This window comes from Falco naumanni, chromosome 20, assembly GCF_017639655.2.
Source record: "Falco naumanni isolate bFalNau1 chromosome 20, bFalNau1.pat, whole genome shotgun sequence".
Classification (NCBI taxonomy): Eukaryota; Metazoa; Chordata; class Aves; order Falconiformes; family Falconidae; genus Falco; species Falco naumanni.
Genome location: NC_054073.1, coordinates 4,054,489 through 4,067,711, shown reverse-complemented (window position 1 = coordinate 4,067,711; position 13,223 = coordinate 4,054,489). Strand labels below are relative to the sequence as shown.

Here is a 13,223-nt window from a genome sequence, read left to right as displayed (position 1 = left end):
CTTTTCTGGCACCTGGGTCCTTGGTGGCTGCTCTGCAAGGAAGATTTTGAAAAAAGATTGCTAATTCTCACTCGGTGATGGGAGTCTGAAAGCCATTTACAAGATTAAGGACTAGAAAGTTGGTAACTCGAACTTCTGTGAGCTCGGGAAACTTGAGAAAATCTCGCTCATGGGGCTGAAATGGGTAAGGATGGCGTGAGGAAGAATTTAACCGTTCATCTGTAGCCTTAATAAGAGGCTGACCTTTCCATCATGTTCACAATTCTGTCACTGTATTTGGAGGCATCTCGGTTTAAATGCTACATCAATGTCTGGGAACCGCGAAAGTCAATGGTGTGTCTCAAAATCGCGTACGAGTTATTTAGAGGAGGTGAGGGAAAGAACATGAATCAGCAGCTTGGAATATCAGCTGAGCAAAAGCAGAAAGGGCAGCGACCGGGCAAGCGTCCCTATGGAGCATCTTGGCCCGGGTGGTCCCCAAAGCCACCAGTTGAGGAGCTTTATGGAGGAACCGATGGGTCCTGATCTCCGTGCAGGGCTCGAGGTGTCAAATGCCCTCCGAGGAAATCCACCCTGGAAAGCGCTTGGTGATGCTTTTTCTGTGCAAAGCATGGAAAAAAAAAAAAAATCCAAGATGGAATAGGAGCGCAGAAGACCCCTGGGGTCTTGCAGCTGCTCCCTGCCCAGGGACACATGTTCTTCCTGGGACCGTCCACAGCTAAAATACCGCTTTCAAATACGTTCTGTCGTAGGAAAACACGTCTCCCGACAGCTCTATCTCCCTCGGGTTTGCTAAATACAAAATTTAGCCTGCCTGGGACCTTGGGCAGGAAAAGGGAGCGTGGATTTGTGATGCCAGGCACTCGGCAGGAACGGTGGGGCCCGCAGATTTACGTGACCTTTGCTCGCTGGCAGGGAGCGAACCCGTTGGTGAAGGCTGTCTCAATTATGGGTCTCTTTTGGAACATAGAAGCATTACCTTGGAGATCATAGCTGGCAGGGAACACAGGCTGCCGGAGCTTCAAACCCATTTATCAGTCTGCTTGCCATTTGTATCTCCAGGTGGAGGAAATTGTTAAATATGCCGCTCGAAGGCTTTAGCGCTTTTGTTAACTCTTTATTGTTGGGCTTGGTAAAAGATTCGGATGGAAACGGAGGAGCTGGACCGTTCATCTTCAGCGATCTTCTGTCCCGCACGCTGGGCTGGTGGGTTTTGACTTGGGGTTTTGATCCGTGGGATCAAAACTGACCCAGAGATTGGGAGTGGATCGGCTCCTTGGGCGGGGGGGGGGAGGGGGGAGGGGGCACCAGCAAAGTGGATTTAACTGGGGTTGGTAAGCAGAACCTGGTCCTTAACCAAGGGTGGGTGATCAGCCATGTGATAATAATCTGCTGCTAACCGTACGGCGGCAAGGCGGCGAGCGCCGCACGTTTGTAGGATTTCAATTTTCTCCTTGGCAAAGTACCAACTTGGAGCTGACCTCTTGCTTCGCGTCTTTCTAAATGTCTCTCGGTGCCTGTTGTTCAGAAGAGAGCTTCCCTCTCCTTTGTCTCCGCAGATCCATCTGGGTTTATTTTTGATGTGCAGTCCAATACCGTGATGGCCCAAGGAGGAACCTTTGAAAACATGAAGGAGAAGGTAAATGTGTCTTCTGAGACTTTAACTCACCGCGTGCCGCGGAAGAGCTGGCGAACGCTCTATCTTCATCTCCTCTCCGAGATGAAATATGTTTCTGTCGGGGAGCCAACTGCAGCTCTGTCAAAAGCCAAGTTTTATTCGGGCTAAATCATCCTGGCACATTAAAGTTTTATAAGGAAGTCATCGGTTACGGGTTTTTAGGCTGCTCGCGGGAGGGTTGCTGCAGGCTCCGTGTGGGCTACAGCAAACGTTTGACGCCTTTACCCTGTGTTCCTTCCCTCCAGATCAACGCGGTGCGTGCGATAGTCCCCAACAGGAGCAACAACGAGATCGTCCTCGTGCTGCAGCATTTTGACAACTGCGTGGACAAAACTGTGCAAGCCTTTATGGAAGGTAACGGCGGCTGGTTTCGTGGCGGGGCTGGCGGCTTCGCCGCTCCTACGTACCGTCTTTCCCGTCCTGCGTGCAGAAAGTGAAGTGCATGAAGTAGCAGAAGCTCGTGTAGCTTCTCAGCGCATCCAATACACGCTCTGTCCGCAGGGGTGACGGACAGACCGTTCTCTTCCCAAATTTTAGCTGGGGTTTGTTCCAACTGGAGGTCAAGGCAGAGAGAAGCGTTTGATAGCTCTTCAGATAAAGGAGGCTTGAGGCTCGATTCCAGAAACTCTCGTTGGTGTGTACAAAACGGGAGTGTCTTCGGCTTCGAATAGTTGCCGTTTGTACTTTGAAACCTGGCTCTCGCATCTTCTCTTGGGTCTGGCTGTCATTGCTGCAGTCGATGGATTTTTTTTTTTTTTATTTATTTATTTTTTAATATTTTTTTTTTCTGACCTTGGAAAAAACGGGCTGTTGCTGGTGACAGCGCCTGTCGCTTTGCAGCTCTGATTTCCGTGCTGGCCATCGCTGACAACTGCGCTTTGCCTCTGGCCCGCAGAAGGTATGACAGCTATTCCTCAGGCCGTGGGCATCCTGACACAGCTGGTGTCTCTGGGGAGAGAAGGCCAGCAGATATCTGACCTGAACGCAACCTTTGAGTTCAGAACATGCTCCAGCAGGTTGCCAAGTACCTAAACCTTTAGTATGACAGAGCCAAAGAAAAATATTATTTCTTTTTTCCTCCCCCCCGCCCCTCCCCCCCCCCCCCCCCCTTTTTTTTTTTTTCATTTGTTTCCTGGAAAGACCTGACCCTGTGTTGTAAGGGTGTAGTCCCGTTCGGCAGTGTGTTCCCAAAGCAAAAATGAAACCGATCCGTTTATTACATCAGCTAAGAGACTTGAAACTTAGCTGCAGGAAACTGGCTCCAGGTATGGAGGCACTTCCACGTGACCGGGGGAAAAAAAATTGGAGCGGGTGCCTCGTCCGCTGCTCATCGCTGCGTTTTGTTTCAGGCAATGCCAGCGAAGTACTGAAAGAATGGACTGTAACAGGCAAAAAAAAAGGTAACGAGTTTAAAATATACTTTTCCTAAGGCATTTACCTTTTCGTTTTGAGGATTTAGACTAGGGAGGCTGGTAGGCATTCCTCGTGATTTAGACGGGAAAAGAAACCGAAGAGCAAACGTGGATATTGATGTTAGCAGAACCGATGCACGGAGATAATCGCTAGGTTATCAGGTGCCTGGCTGTTCAGGGCAATGATTTACAGGGTAACTTCAGTGCAAGTTGTAAACATCATCTTCTGGCCACATTTGCATTTCATTTAGCTGTCAGACACGTTTGTGTCGAACGTGGCATCTGCAAAAAAGGTTCTAGACTTTCTGTCCTTGCAGTCGCTTTTATTCTGCTGACCCTCTACAGGACCCCTAATCCATGCACACAGCCCCACGCTGGAGTAAATCTTTATCAGGTCCATTTATTTCCACAGAGCTCTGTAATTCACTGTTCAGATAGTCACGCTGTTCCATTTTTCATCGGTAACCTTTGGAGCTGAACAGTTGCGTTTAATGCTGAGCTCTGTGGAAATATATTTCTTTGTCACATAAGCTTTCTCGAGTGTTTTGCCTAGTTCTTTGCTCAGACCTCTGTGAAAGGGTTAAATAAAGATTTGCAAAGTTTCAGTCCTTGGTATTATAATATCTAAATCCACCAGGAGAAGAATAAAACCATAATTATTCAAAAAAGACTCCTTGGAATACGTGAAAAGCACCAGCATGAACTGGAACTGGGGAGGAGGGGGGACGGGGGGGGGGGACGGGGAACCTGTGCCTGAGCAGCCGTGTGCTGGGAAATGAGGGACGTGGGAGCGGAGCGAGGTCTAGCAGAGCACCCTGGCAGCACCCAGGGAATCTGGCTGGGAGCACCCCCAGCAGCCACCCGGGGCTGGTGCCGTGCCAGGGTTACAGCCGCCAACCTCTCGGCTGCTTCCCATCGCTTCCCTGCCGCCTTCGGCCGGTACCCGGCACGCCGCTCTTGTTGGCACGCCACCGGAGAGGATAATGTATTCGCGCCTCATTAATGCCACTGTATCTGTCCTCGTTGTTGAATAAATCCCTCCTACTGTTAATAGGATCAACAGCCAGGCTGGCTGAAAAAGCATTTAATTCAGCTACTACTTCAGGAATTAAGCTTAACGCGTTTTGTTTCCCTCCCCCCACCCCCCCTTTGCGGTGCGGATGCCTAATCCTTAGAACAAGAAGAAGAAAACCAAACCGAAACCCCAAGCTGAATCGAACCCTGGCCTCCCAGAGCCCGGTAAATTGGTGTCCACTGAAGAAGAGCAATCAGCCAACTCGGAGAAGGGTGGAATTAACGGTTTCCATGTCAACGGCTGTGCCCACGACACGGAGTCCGTGGACTCGCTCAGCGAAGGTTTGGATGCGCTTTCGATTGATGCCAGAGAGCTGGAGGATTGCGAGCCCGCTGCGCCAGACATGCCTGATAGAACAGGTTAGTCTCTCTAAAGTAGCACTGGAGACGGGCGCCTGGTGTTTAAAAAGCAGAGGAGCTGCCTCTTTTTGTGATCCTTTTGTTTTGGGTCAGCCTTGCATAGCCGGTTGTTTGGCTGGCTCTTCAGGAAAGAGCAGCTCACCTTGATTTCTGATTTTATTTTTATATATTTTTGTTGTTGTGGTGGTGGTAAAGAGGTGGTCAGCGTTCTGCTGTCCTCCCCGCCTGCCCCTTTTAAACGCGTGTGCTTTTCTACAGCAGTGCCTGAACTAGAGAATGGAATAGCAGACTTTGACACAAAATCGCTCATCATGCATCCTTCCCAGAGCCCTTCGTCTCTCAGGCAGCGGCCTGAGCAGAGGAGCGCTAGCAGGTCTCTGTCCCGATCCACAGCGAGCAATTCGACTCCCGCCTCCCTCTCCGTAACCCGGCTGGAAGATGTGCCCCTTTCGCCTGCGAGCAAGAAGCTGGGTAAGGCCCTGAGGCTCTGCGCGCTGGCCGGCGGCAGAGCAGGGTGCTGCTGGCCACGTTCTCACCGCCCCGTCGGCGGCGGTGCTGACGGACGCGGTGCAGAGCCACGCTGGACTTTGATTTTAATGCGAGCTAACGTGCCGCTTATTATCTGGCCAGTAAGTTGCACTCTCCTCCTCCTCCTCCTCTTCCCTACGCGCAGCGGGAATCTTGACAGCAGTTTAGATGTAGTGCCTGGAGCAGCAAACCCATGGGTGTGAGAAGAGCAGGGGAGGAAGCAGCCAAGTCTCGCTGCGTACGTTTAGCCCGTTCTTCTCCACGCTCCATCGCGGAGCCTTGAGGTGGTTTCTCATCTTTTGTGAGAATTTGTAGAAAGGCCACAAGTTCGGACCAGTCCTGTTACAAGAAGTGACAGTCGCCTCCTACTGTGCGGGGTTTTTTTTTTTTTGTTGTTTGTTTTGGTGGTTTTTTTTTTTTCTCGTTCTTCCGTGTGCTTTCTCCGCAGCTGAGTTCTTACGATAACAAGTGGGGACAGGAGGGACCTCAGGGACCCTGACTGCGAGCACGGTTGTCGTACTTAGCGTATGGAGATGAGGTGGTGGTGGTGCTTCACCCCCTCGCTGCATGGGGAAGCTGTGACGAGCAGTTCCAACTTCCCAAATGATGAGCAAGTTGCCCCTTGGTGGTGGTGGGGCAACTACATTCCAGAGAGCGTGGGCAAGGTGGTGTTACCCTCCTGGCGAGCTGAGACGCGGGGACTAACCTTGGCAGCCATAACCAATCCTTTTCTCTCCTGATTTGAGGAAATAACCTTAAATTTAGTTTCCTAGATAATTCCCTTCGCCAGGCAAACAGTCGGTTCGTATCGTTTAGTGATGCGGTGCGGCGGTCTTCGGAGTAGACCGCCTTTGGCTTGTCTCCAGTCTCTTAACACAAAAGCAGCTCACGGATGCGTTTGATTTCTCTCACGTATTTAAAAACGTGGAGGGACGTCCCTGCCCATGGAAGGAAATTCTACAAGCCTTGGGAAAACATTTCCCAATAAGAAAATCCCTCAGACTGAACCTAGTGCCTTTGTAATAGGGGAGGGAAAGAAAAATTTCAAACCAAGCAGTGTATCGTTTTCCAAGAAAGAAGAGGGAGATGTCTTTAGACGTATCCCTGCTGGGAGGATTTAGCGATGTGATTGACACGGCTGTTTGAGTTCGCTCTTGTCTCTTGGTAGGTTCTAATATTGAAAAATCAGTGAAGGATCTCCAACGCTGCACCGTTTCGCTGGCTCGGTACCGGGTGGTGGTGAAGGAGGAGATGGATGCTTCCATTAAGAAGATGAAGCAAGCCTTTGCTGAACTGCAGAGTAGGTGAGTTTAACTGGAGGGCCGGATCCAGGTGTTAAGGCGTAAGACCGAGACATTTGGAACAAGTCTGCCGCTTTTTTAAGCAGCTTCATGACTTGTTTGTGCGTGCCCTGCTGCCCCAGCCCCGTTCTTCAGCATCTGGGAGCTCAGCGGGTCGTAAAGAATAAACCCGAGTCCAAAGTGCCGTACTCGGTGGATTTTAGGAGGCATCTTTGCCACCCTGTGGTTCCAGCCCTTGTCCCACACATGCGGTGGCGTGTTGATAGACTGGGTTGAGGCTTTGGTGTGTCCAGCAGGGTCGTTGATGAACTGGGGCTCCGTGTCTCTACCAAACAGTTGTCCCGACCATCCTAAAGTCATTTTAGCCGCCGGTAAGATGAGGAACTCTCCAGTAACGTACTGGTTAGGTGCTGGTATTAGCTGTGCTAGAAGGAGAGTGGTGGGGAGCTCAGGCTGCAGTAGTGTTTGTCTTTTAGAAACAAAATTTATATCTGAAATCTTCCAAGTGTAGAAGATGGAAGAGAGAGGGATCCTTCTGAAGGTGTGAGTACACATCAAAGATCATCTTGTGCGGCGTTGCTTCCCCCGTTCCCAGCCAAGCTTTTCATACTGGGCATGATGTTCCCGATGAGTGTAATCAGGTCTTTTTATTTATTTAATTTTTTTTTTAATGAACGTCTTTATTAGTTGAGACAAGTGCTTTAAGACAATATTCCAGAAGGCCTAACATCAGATACGCTCCCTGTCTTGGCTGACCGAGAAATTGTTCTTAGTTATACGAATATGATGGCTTTGGGTAAAGAAATATTCAGAAGAAACTGCCTAAAGGGTTCTCCTTGCCTGAAGTGAGGAACGTTTGACGGGTAACTAAAATGCTGCTATCCTGTTGAAGGATGGAAGTAGCTATTTGGCAGATTTGCAAAATCCGTGTCAAAAGCTGTCTCCCATCTGAAAATTTTGTGGCCTCAGAGGCAGGAGTGTTTAGCGGTGATGGTAGGGAGCTGGATTCTGAAGCCTTTCAGCAAATTTTGTTGTTCAGCGTGGACTTTTTTTTTTTTTTTTTTTTCTTGTACTCGCGTTGAACTTTGCCACCGGGAAGGTTTCTCCTGAAGGAGGTGGAATGCTCTCCTGGACTTCAATTCAGCGTGTGCTAAAAATCCTGACCAAAATGTTTCTAGATGACTTTTAAACTCACCTGAGGAACCTCTGCCAAAGCAGAGGGGCAGGGTTAAAGGTGGCCGTGTGCCCTGACCCTCGTTTCTGTGCTGAGTTGTGCTCTCCGAGCTGAACGTGGAGCTCCCAGCACCTCCCGTCTTTTGGAAAAGCTGCGATGTAAAGGGATTTAACCTGTCGATAGCCGAGGGATTTGTAGCCCTAACCGAAGTTTGGGTTTACGAGTATTTCTGACTTTGTTAGTGGCTTTGTCTACCGAGTCAATACCGATACTGATTCAATATTATCACTGTGTGCAGTGGGTTGTTGTTAAGTTGGTTGGTTTTTTGTTTTGTTTTGTGTTTTTTGTTGGGTTGTTTTTTTTTTTTCCTCTCTGCCTTTCTATACAGTTACAACAGCTGTAGAAACCTCTCCCCGGCGTGCCAAATGTCATTCTTTTGGCGAACGTGTCTGGTTCCATACAAGTCATTCCTCACCCTTTGACTTAGTTATCATCTATAAAAACAACTTGCGTCACGTTCGGAAAGGTTAAAGGCTCAAGTCCGTTGCTCCGGTGAGCCGAGCTGCAGCCAGCGAAGCAGGACACGCGATTCCGGGTGGGAGGGAGGCGAGTGCCTGCCTGGAACGGGGCCACCGGGAACCTCCTTTGACAAATGCCAAGTGAAGGAGCTGCCCAGCAGGATGCCGGCTCTGGGCCGTTGATAAGCGGGGTGACTCCGCAGCCGGGGGCTCCGCCGAAAGAGCTTCACTTTCCTTTTCCCAGAAGTGATGCAGTTGCCAGTGAGCCGAGGTGTAAATTGCACCTTCGTCTTTTTCTTAGTTGGTTTTTCTTGTTTATCCAACTCCCTTTGTGACCCAGAGAACAATTAGTGTATTTTTCAGTCTGACGGCGCAAGGCAGGATCCGATAGTTAAATCCTCTTGCTGAATAATTCCCTCTCCGGTTGGCTTTCTACCGAAGGAAAACCTGGTTTCAAAGCGGGTTTGGTCAACTGAAACGGGTTATTTAAGTAGCAAAGCTTGAAACTGGTTTAACATCTGCCTGTCAGGGCTGCCCTTCGGGTGTCCTTTTAGTCAGCGAGGCTTCCTAGAGCTCTTGACCTTCATCTTCTCTCGCTAGACGTGCTTTTCCGAGACCTGTGGTCCGTGGGTAGGTAGAGGGTGAAGGAGGAGACTCTGATGCTGGGGTCGTGCCTGTCTCAGCCTCTGAAATCCAGCCTGGGTGAGCGACACGTGTACGGATTCCTCTTTGGAGGGGATTTGCTGCTCTGGGCTGGAGGTGATGGGGTAACCTGAGCTGGAGGATCCTGGTAGTCCTTAATTTCCTGAGTGTTTTGTTATCCGCTGACAGGGAGAGTAGCACATCTTGGGGGGTGGAAGAAACCCTCAGCCTTTACGAGCGGTGTGGGTAAGTTCAGTTTCAGTGCTGAGGGGGCTGTGGGGCTGGGTTCGAGCTTTCCCACCCCACCCCCACCCCGATTTCCTCAGGGCAGAGCTGCCAGGCGTGCTGCCAGCCACCTTCCATCGCCGTCCGCCTTGGATCGCGTTTCAACCCCGAGGAAAAGTGACCCCAAACCCCTTAGCGGGGCTTGGCCAAAGAGCCGTTGTCTTTCACAAACAGAAAATATCTTGCAGGTGGAGCCTGGCTGGCAGCTGAGAGCATCTTTTGGGTCACCACCGCGCGTTTGGCATCGTTTCACCTTCAGCAGTTACCGCTTTATCCGCTTCCCCTTTTTTTTTTTTCTTCCTTCTGTGCTTCTTAAATGTCCTTACAGCCCGGTCCCCCTGGCAGGGCCAGGCGTCCCCCGCGGGGTCTCGTCCCAGGATAGAGCAGTCGGGAAGGGCGGGCGTGTTTCCAAACGGATCTGGCAGAAGGAAGGGAGTTTGTTTGACGAGGAGCAGCGAGGTCTGAGCAGAGTCACTCGTCACACCAACCTCGGGCAAAGCCGCTTGACCTCTGTTCCTCAGCCAGCCCAACTGTAAAATTGGGTAAAGGACTTCCAGCTGAGCTCTGCTGAGTAAATTAAATTACAAAGGGACGCAAGCGATGATCTGGGCTGGCAGCCTGGCGGAACCAGCCCCGAAACAGCCCGTGTGATGGTGGGTGCTGGCTCCGCCGGAGCTGGGCGTGCGCCTGTGTATTCAAGGAGGAGTTCTGTTCCTGCGCTTTTAATTAATCATTAAGGCCACATTCCCACCCGTTTCTCTCCCCGGCTCCAGGGGGAGGGGGATTCCTGCTGCTGACGTGGGTCTGGGCAGGGGGGCAGCTGGGGGGGGGGGATCACCCTTGTACCCTGCCCGGCAGCGTTGCGGAGCCTGGTTTTGTCACTCAGGGGATGGCTGGAAACAAGGCGAAGTCTTCTTAGCATCGCTTTTGACACGTGCCGTTTTATTTGTGGGATTGGGCTGAGTTGTGCCTGACCTGGATCAGGCCCCCGCTGTGCTACGAGCAGAAACAATTCCTGCCCTGAAAAAGCAGATGGACAGAGCGATAAATCAACAGAAGAAGCCAAATGTCAAAGCTGCTGTTCAGAGGGAATTGTTGAAATTGATCTTGCCTCAACCCTCTCTGACACGCAGAGGAGCGGGCAAGCGCTGGGTTGAGTTTGCATTTCAGATGCTCTGCGGCTTCCCTTTTCAGCCGCTCGCTAAAATAAATATTCTTCCTATTTTCAAGCGAGCCTTTCTGACTCAAAAAAAAAAAAAAAAAAAAAAAAAAAAAACCAAAAAAAACCAAAAAAAACCCCAAAACCAACCCCTGTGGTCACCGTGGAAGGGCTGACCTCGTGCGCTGCGGGTACCTCTCTCTCTCTCCGAGTACCGTTTAGTGTCTGCTGCGAGCATCACGCAGCCAGCGTGTGAGGGGAAGACTCTGCTTTTATATTTAGCAAGCAAAAACCGAAACGAACCCTATTAATAAGCTTGGCTGTTGGATGATTTCAAGCCTCTCGCAGAAGGTGAGCTGCGGCGGAGGCGTAGCTTCGAGGGAACCACCAAAAAAAAAAAAAAAAAAAAAAAAAAAAGCATTTGCAGCGTGTTTGCAAAGCATTTGCAGCGTGTTTGCAAAGCTCTGGACTCCTTAGGATGAACAACCAGTACCTGCCCCTGTCCAAAATGGGAGGACTGGTGTTTCTTCTGCTTTTGCGGTGAGCAGAGTTCCTCGGTGTGCACATCTCCAGGGGCAAGAAGCCTCTTTGCAAGGCAGCGGTGGATGTGGGGGAGCTCCCTGGCTGGCTCTGCCTTCCTGGAGGATGCTCCATCGTCTGCATTTGCTAAATTTGGCCGGTTTTGCTTGCGTAAAGGCTGCTGCTGTGGTCTCCGGGGGGGGTGTGGAATCGCGGTCTCATGGCAACAGACACACTTGAGGCAAGCTGGAGCCTCCTGGTGAGCCAAGATGCTTCGCTGTGACCCGCTCAGGTGTTCCCTCCGTGGTCCAAAACCCCTCAGCTGGGAAGAGATTCCCAGGTGGTGGATCTGGCTGGCTCTGTGTGGTGGGATCTGGCAGGAGGTCGGGTGGCCTTGTAGCGCTGCGCCCTGTGGAAGGCTGTGCCCTCTCTTGACCCTCTTGGCATCCCAAGAAGTGGCACGGAGTGCCGGGATTCAGGTTTCTGGATTAGTGAGCCGATTCGTTTGGCTTAAATAAATTAACGAGGGCGTCAGGGCAAAGCGTCGCGGTCGGTCGATGCCTTCGCAACGTGGCACGGATGCCTGCGTGCCCGGCATCCCGCTCCTGCCAGGATCCTCATCCTGCTCTGCAGCTCGTTAGGTTATTTTTATTTATTTTGAGTGACTCTAAAACATCATGCCCTATTTTTTTTTTTGGGGGGGTGGGTGGGCAGGGAGGGGACTAAAGTCCAGCAAAGCGCAGCTTCCCCCAGCGCCACGGCTGCCGCTCCCTCTCCCCTTGCCAAGGTGGCTTTGACTTTTATCGGAGTAAGGTGACCATGTACCCGGCGGTTTGTCGGCGATGCTGACCTGAGCTTGAGCAAGTTTCACGCCAGCCAAACCTGCGCACAACTCCTGGCTTCCAGAACAAAAGCTGGAGCTCCGGTGCGGAGCGCTGGGATCCTGCTGCCATCTGCCGGGCTCTCCCCGCTGCCCGGCACGCCTGGAAACCTTCCCGCTGCTCTTCTTGCAATCGGGTTTCTTTGTTTAATACTAAAATCTCTTCTGGTTTTCTCTGTTTGGTTGTATTTTAGTTATTTATTGTCTTTTTTTTTTTTTTTTTTATTTTCCTTCCTTCCTTCCCCTTCTAGCCTTATGGATCGGGAGGTGGCTTTGCTGGCTGAAATGGACAAAGTGAAAGCAGAAGCAAGTAAGACCCTTTTTTTCTCCCAACAAACACCCACCTGAAGAGCTGTAGGTTCCGGAGGGACAACACCCCTCCCACCATCAGATTTCTGGGATTTACCTCCTGCTCCCACCCTTCCAAAATACGGGGTTCTGTGCCCAGCCAAAACTTGCCCCTTGGCTCGAGGTAGACGGTCACAAACCGTCCTCTTGGAGGCCACTGCCCCGCTCGACGGTGGGACACAAACCGAGGCTATTCCCGATCATCTCGGCATTCCTGGGAAACTGGAAAAAGCGTCCTCAGCTCGTCTGGTGCGGGTGGGAAACGATCCAGGGGGGCCACCCACACCAGCAGCGCTGAGCCCCGGCGTTCAGGGGGTGCACTTAACCCAGGGATGGGGATGGGATGGGGGGGGGACAACGAAGCTTTTACCAAAGCTGCGCGTCGTGCCCCTCTTGAGTCTGCTCAGGTTCAATCTGTGTCTGGAAGCTTAAATCATTTTGGGGGGTGGTGGGGTGGGCTGGGGGGGGGTGTTTATCCCTAAGGTGCTGTGCGTGGCGCTGGGGTGCTTTCACGCTGGATGCTGCCTAAGCCGCCGTCTCTCGTTTTTTTCAGTGGAAATTCTCGTCAGCCGCCAGAAGAAGGCAGAAGCCCTGAAGAAGCTGACTGACGTGGCGGTGCGAATGTCGGAGGAGCAGCTGGTTGAGCTCAGGGCTGACATAAAGGTGAGGTTTTGGCACCCTGCCTCGTCCGACCTAGTCCTAATTTCACCCAAATCTCACCCAAACTGGCCGGATTTGGGCAGCTGCCGCCCGGTCCACGGCGGGAATCGCGTGGGTGTCACCCCAGCAGGGTCCAGCCCCGGGTTCCTGCTCGAAGAAAACGAGTCACCAATTTGCTGCGTAAATAAGGGATTTCTTTATCCCGACCTGCAGAGCAGCTCCAGCTGAGTGCCTCCCAGGAGGGACCCCTCCCCCGGATCACGCATCCCAGTTATACCCGTGCCACCCAGTACCCGCTCTCCAAATCCAGCCTGGTGGGCTCTTGATTTCATACTGGTTTTCTTGGTCACCGGACTGGCCACCTTCTGCAGTTACCTCATTTTTTTTTATTTATTTTTTAAATAATTTCCATGGTTCTTGTCCTCTCTGTTATGTGCACCCCAGTTACACCTGTGCCACTCAGCACCTGCTCCCCAAACCCAGCCTTGTGGGTTTTGTACTGGTTTTCCTGGTGGGTTCTTGATTTCATACTGGTTTTCTTGATTGCTGGGCTGGCCACCTTTCGCAGTTACCTCATTTTTTTGGAATCATTTCTATGGTTCTTATCCTCTCCTCATTTTTTTTTTTTTTAATCATTTCCATGGTCCTTGTCCTCTCCATTCCATTATACCCGTGCCACCCAGTA

At 51.3% G+C, this 13,223-nt stretch overlaps 1 protein-coding gene across 10 annotated transcripts in view; it reads left to right on the top strand.

Moving 5' to 3' along the window:
- Positions 1-13,223, top strand: part of SPATS2 (spermatogenesis associated serine rich 2) — a 33,267-nt gene that overhangs the window by 15,958 nt on the left and 4,086 nt on the right. For 6 of the 10 annotated variants that reach the window (XM_040618596.1, XM_040618595.1, XM_040618602.1 and 3 more), the window contains 8 exons: positions 1,560-1,639; positions 1,924-2,032; positions 3,028-3,075; positions 4,264-4,524; positions 4,783-4,995; positions 6,221-6,356; positions 11,782-11,840; positions 12,432-12,541. In XM_040618596.1, the coding sequence (XP_040474530.1) occupies positions 1,560-1,639; positions 1,924-2,032; positions 3,028-3,075; positions 4,264-4,524; positions 4,783-4,995; positions 6,221-6,356; positions 11,782-11,840; positions 12,432-12,541 (1,016 nt within the window). Of the gene's footprint in view, positions 1-1,559; positions 1,640-1,923; positions 2,033-3,027; positions 3,079-4,263; positions 4,525-4,782; positions 4,996-6,220; positions 6,357-11,781; positions 11,841-12,431; positions 12,542-13,223 lie in introns of those variants that run through there. The other 4 variants (XM_040618598.1, XM_040618600.1, XM_040618605.1 and 1 more) reach the window with 3 other exon arrangements.